This window comes from Montipora foliosa, chromosome 1 (assembly GCF_036669935.1).
Source record: "Montipora foliosa isolate CH-2021 chromosome 1, ASM3666993v2, whole genome shotgun sequence".
Classification (NCBI taxonomy): Eukaryota; Metazoa; Cnidaria; class Anthozoa; order Scleractinia; family Acroporidae; genus Montipora; species Montipora foliosa.
The window spans coordinates 14,987,571-14,992,570 of NC_090869.1; the positions used below are offsets into that span (position 1 = coordinate 14,987,571).

The 5,000-nt window shown below is 37.2% G+C and overlaps 1 protein-coding gene across 2 annotated transcripts in view; it reads left to right on the plus strand.

Annotated features, from left to right (window-relative positions):
• The window catches only part of LOC137975236 (uracil-DNA glycosylase-like), a 15,786-nt gene that overhangs the window by 9,285 nt on the left and 1,501 nt on the right, over positions 1-5,000 (plus strand). The window contains exons 2-3 of one of the 2 annotated variants that reach the window (XM_068822331.1): positions 899-979; positions 4,127-5,000. The exon at positions 4,127-5,000 is cut by the window's right edge and continues 1,501 nt beyond it. In XM_068822331.1, coding sequence (XP_068678432.1) covers positions 922-979; positions 4,127-5,000 — 932 coding nt within the window. In that variant the 5' untranslated portion in view covers positions 899-921. Of the gene's footprint in view, positions 1-766; positions 980-4,126 lie in introns of those variants that run through there. The other variant, XM_068822325.1, reaches the window with a different exon arrangement.

A 5,000-nucleotide genomic window follows, 5' to 3' on the forward strand; every position in this document is an offset into this window, starting at 1 on the left:
GTTTCTAAAAATCAGGTGAGTTATTCCAATTCCGAGATCTACCACAAGAGCGACTTTGCTGTTTTGTGGTAAAAATTAAGACGCAAAAATTAATACTAAAAAATGTTTAAAAACCGGAGGTTAAATGGGATGCCCTTGAAAAATCACTCTAGAAATAAGAGATTTAGAGAATTATGTCACGTGCAAATGTAAAAGAGGTTAATAGAAATGAATTGCCTTAATGGTATTTCAAAAAAACTCTCAATTCTGGCATGTTGAAAAATACAACGTAATGCTACTATTTTTATTATCGTTGCTTTTTGCGGGTAGAGTCGAATAATAAGATTTAAAGGCTACGGCTTTTCATCTTTGGACGAGATTTTCCAAACGTAAGGCGTCAACGAATATTTTGTGATTTAACTAGCGAGATGTAAGGTAAACGTCATTTTAAAAAATCTTTTTACTAAACACCCATGCAATGACTGATCTCGAGCCTGTGCTGAGAATTTCTATTTTCATCTTAGACTGTACTGCTGCGTAAACTTCGAATACCCATTTCAAACTTCCGTAACAAGTATGTTCGAAACTGTATTGATGGTACTTAGCTTCATCTTAAGTTGCAATAAGTGCCGGCATTTCACATGTTTTTTCTCTGATGTAATCGTCAAGCTCCGACCTGTTTCGGAGGCCACAACAGAGTTGATGAGAAGCTTTCACTCGTTGCTTCTCTTTAGGGAATTTCTTGAAAATCTCTTCATACGTTCGGTTGTCATACGATATACAAGGCGAGTGTATAAAATAACTTAGGGCAATGAAAATAGATTAGACGTGACGATGTTTTAGAACAATTGGATATAAACACCGGCTACAATAGATAATAAGATTCTGTTTCATGATGCTACTGTCTCTTATTTTTCAGGAGAAGTTCATGAGTCAAGACTAATGATTCAAGTCATTTTCATTATCGTTTTCCTCTGCTTCCCTTTGGTCATAGACTCAGGTATGGGAACAACATTGTTTTGACGTCAACATTTTGTTACGTTGGATTTCTTAAGTTAGAGAAAACCTAGGAATTTACCACAAAATAGAATGTCAACGATTTGTTCGTCCATTCAAGTTTCATTTAGTTGAGTGTGTGTTGAGGGTCAGGAAGGTAGGGAAATGGACAAAGAAATAAGTTTTTCAACTGAAGACCAGTCCAAGATTAACCTCCACTCGTAACGTAAATTCTTACAGCATCATATTTAAAAATATCGCCATGAATTGTTACCAAGTAAAGTTATCTCATGCTTACTTCTTTTAACCCAATTTACTTCCAATCAACCAATCAGTCAATCAGTCAGTCAGTCAATGAATGAATGAATGAATGAATGAATGAATCCATCAATCAATCAATCAATCGATCAATCGATCAATCGATCGATCGATCGATCGATCGATCAATCAATCAATCAATCAATCAATCACTCAATCACTCAATCACTCAATCAATCAATCAATCAATCAGTCAATCAGTCAATCAGTCAATCAGTCAATCAGTCAACCAGTCAATCAATCCTTCATTTGCACACATATTTTCTTCTCATCATAGGATTACACAGGTGTATTCTAAATTAAGAACCACAATAGGCTATGTACAGAACGTCATCCACAAATTTTATTATATACTCCACAAAACGCCTCCATCGCTTTGTTTCCAGAGTAATTTTCCGTTTTGCACTCTGTAACCAAAATATTACGCCTTTGTCATTGACCAATCAGAAACGCGATATACGTTTTTTGAGTGTATAATAAAGTTACTTATCAAAATTATGTGCCACTGTCCAAAGTAGCCGATTCTTTCGAGTTTGAAATGAATGTATATATATCACAGCAGGTGCAAAGAACCAATCCAAATTCGTAGCAATTCCATGGAAATTGCTCAAAGCGCGGGAAAAATCACGAAGGCAAGGCGCGATTGGATATCTTTAAACCAATCACTCGACAGTCATTTGAATACTGATCTACAAATCAGCAGACAATTGCCCAAAAGAGTTTTGCAATTAATACATTCTCTTTCAAACGAGACGGTAAATTGTTACAGTGACTGAAACCCCGGGGACTCGTTCAGGTTTTAGTTGGGATTGCTTCGGGTTTCGATTTACGGTTACGGTTGTGTCGGCTGCGTGTAACTACTTCGATTTTTGATTGGTTTGCTGGATTGTCTCGGTCCTTTGTGATTGGCCAAAGTAATTACTTTGGTTTTGGTGTTACGACACTCGATTGAAACTCGCTCTAGTATTAGTATTAGATATTGGTATTAGTATTGGTATTAGTATTGGTATTAATATTAGGCATTAAAGCGGTTTTCGAATGAAAACTCGAAGTAATTACACGTAGCCGACACAAAGCGCGGGAAAATGTGCACGCGCAAGCCACGATTGGTTTTGGTTTCACTTCTGATTGGTTGAAAAAGTGGCGCGAGAACTTTGAACCAATCACTGAGTGAAGTAATCATAAACTAAAGTAATTATCTAATTACTTTCGACACTCAATTGAAAACCACTCTAGTATGGGTATTGGTATTGGCACTGGTATTAGTATTATTCGAGTGTAGTAAAACCAAGAACTAAATAATTACTTTGGCCAATCAAAAAGGACGGAGACAATCCAGTAAACCAATCAAAACTCGCACAAAAAAAATTGTTAGTTTTAAAACAAGGCCAAATATTTCTTGAAAGAAAAAACAGAGAGGCAAATCCGCCTTTCAGGAAACAAGGATCGATCTACTATGTCAATTAACAAATGGAACAACGGATGATAACTCGAAGGAAATGGGTTTACAGCAACGGCAAACTTTTCACAAGGAAATAGCAAGAAAGTAGTTCCAAAATGGGAACTGTTTCAAGTCTTGTCCCAAGCACACAGTTGGATTTCTCTCTGAGAACAGCAAATTGTGGAAACGTGGCTTCAAGAAATTATGCAGAAATCAACCAGAAAGTTGTCAACACATCCATTCCATACTCAGAAAATGGCCAACAACCAATGGCAGCTCCAACATTCCTCTGTTTGATAGAGATCGACTTGATGGTAAAACGTCACCCTTGTACCCCATCATGCTTTTAGGAAAAATAACTGATCTGAGATCGAAAACCATTATGTTCGAATAGTGATCAAGTTTGGAGAAGCCCAATGAATTATTTTTCCTGCAACCATAAACCTTTGCAGAGCTACTAATCTTACTTTCGATTATTTCAAAGAATTTTCCTTTACATTCAGCTTGACTTGTAAACAGGCCATTCTGCAAAATGAGTAATTAATTTTCCTTTCATGATAAATCAAGTTGTAGATTATTAATATTGTAACAGTACAAATAATACCATTGTTACGTTTGATGGTAATGTAGTTACTTTCCAGTTTTTCTATTTAATTGAAAATGTGAGACAAATGTTTATGAATCTTGTGTTATACAAGTTATATTGCCAAAGGAATGATAAACAAATATCACTGTTTTTTAATTATGAAAAGTAGTCCTACTAGTGTGAAAGACAGTTGAAGGGTTTAGCTCTGACGAAGGGCTAACACTCGAAACGAAACCCTAATCACTAAGCTGAGCATTTTTAAGCCCAAACACTAAAAATTATTGTTGACATGCAATAAATATTTATTCTTGTCTTTGACAACATCAGAGACAACAATCCATCATAATAATTTTAAATGATATCTCTCGTTTAAGTTATACATACTCCATGAAACTAATTACAAAAAGATATCCAAATATGCTAAAATGGGCAGTGGGTTAAAAAAAAAACAAACCAAAAACAAAATTAAACTACAACAATGACACCAACAAAAAAGTGCAATGTCGGGGTCCAGTTTAGATTTAAATTGGTTTTAGGTTTTCGGCAGATCCAACTTTCATGTGGAATAGAACGTAACTTATCCTGTACGTCCCTCCCAGTTTTACCACTGAAGACCAAAAAGTTTCTCTGCGGTGGGACAAACATATTTAGAGACTTCCCTTCCGCGAATGCAGGGTGTATGCAGTGAGAAAGAGGATACTGCATGATTAACGACTTGCCAAATCTCCATGGGAACTAAATTAAAGACAGGTCATAACATATGGTTTTCACCAAGTTGATATCAATATTGTCTTCTTTCCATATAGGTATGCTCTTTGCTTTACAAGCCAGTGGTTCTCAGAAGCAGTTAGGAAATTGCGCCAATGTCACCCAAATGGGAAACTGCGCCATGCAAACCAATGCCAGTGAATTGGGAAACTCTGCTGCACAAACCAATGTCATGACTCGGTTGGGGGACGTCGCGTCACAAACCAACAGCACTCCTCAGTTGTTGGAAAAAATTGCTTCACAAACCAATGAAACTCAAAAAGGAAATTTTGCTTCGCAAAATATCACTCATTTAGGAAACTTTGCTTCGGCTATGGAGGTAGACAACATCTGTGAAACAGCAACATTCAAGAGGGGTGACAATGACGGGATGACCCTAGAGGAGTTTGTGTACAAGTTTAATTGTGTTCCACCTCAATGGGCTAGTTTCTGGGCCAAAGATAGCGTCAAGAAAGCTATAAATGAAATATCTGCTGCTATTGAAAGCGATTTTAGTGCGGACTTAAACGTTCAGCCTCCACTGTATAACGTGTTTAGAGCTTTTCAGGTGGAACCTGGTAAAGTAAGAGTGGTTATCCTTGGCCAAGATCCAACAACACAACCTGACAAGGCTACAGGCTTGGCGTTCAGTCTCTTCCCCACAGAAGATCCCAAAAGTGTACCAAGTGTTTTCAACATGCTCATAGAATTAAAATTGGAAGGTTTTGACGTGAGCCTGACAAACGGAGACCTTACGCCATGGGTAGAGCAGGGTGTTATGCTCTTAAATTCGGCTTTAACAATCCGAATTGGAGTTAGGAATGCTGCAGGATCTCACGTCCAAATATGGAAACCGTTTACAGATGCTCTTATAGACCACATGAACAAGGACGAAGGTGTGCCTAGAGCTGCTTGGATATTATGGGGAGAAAA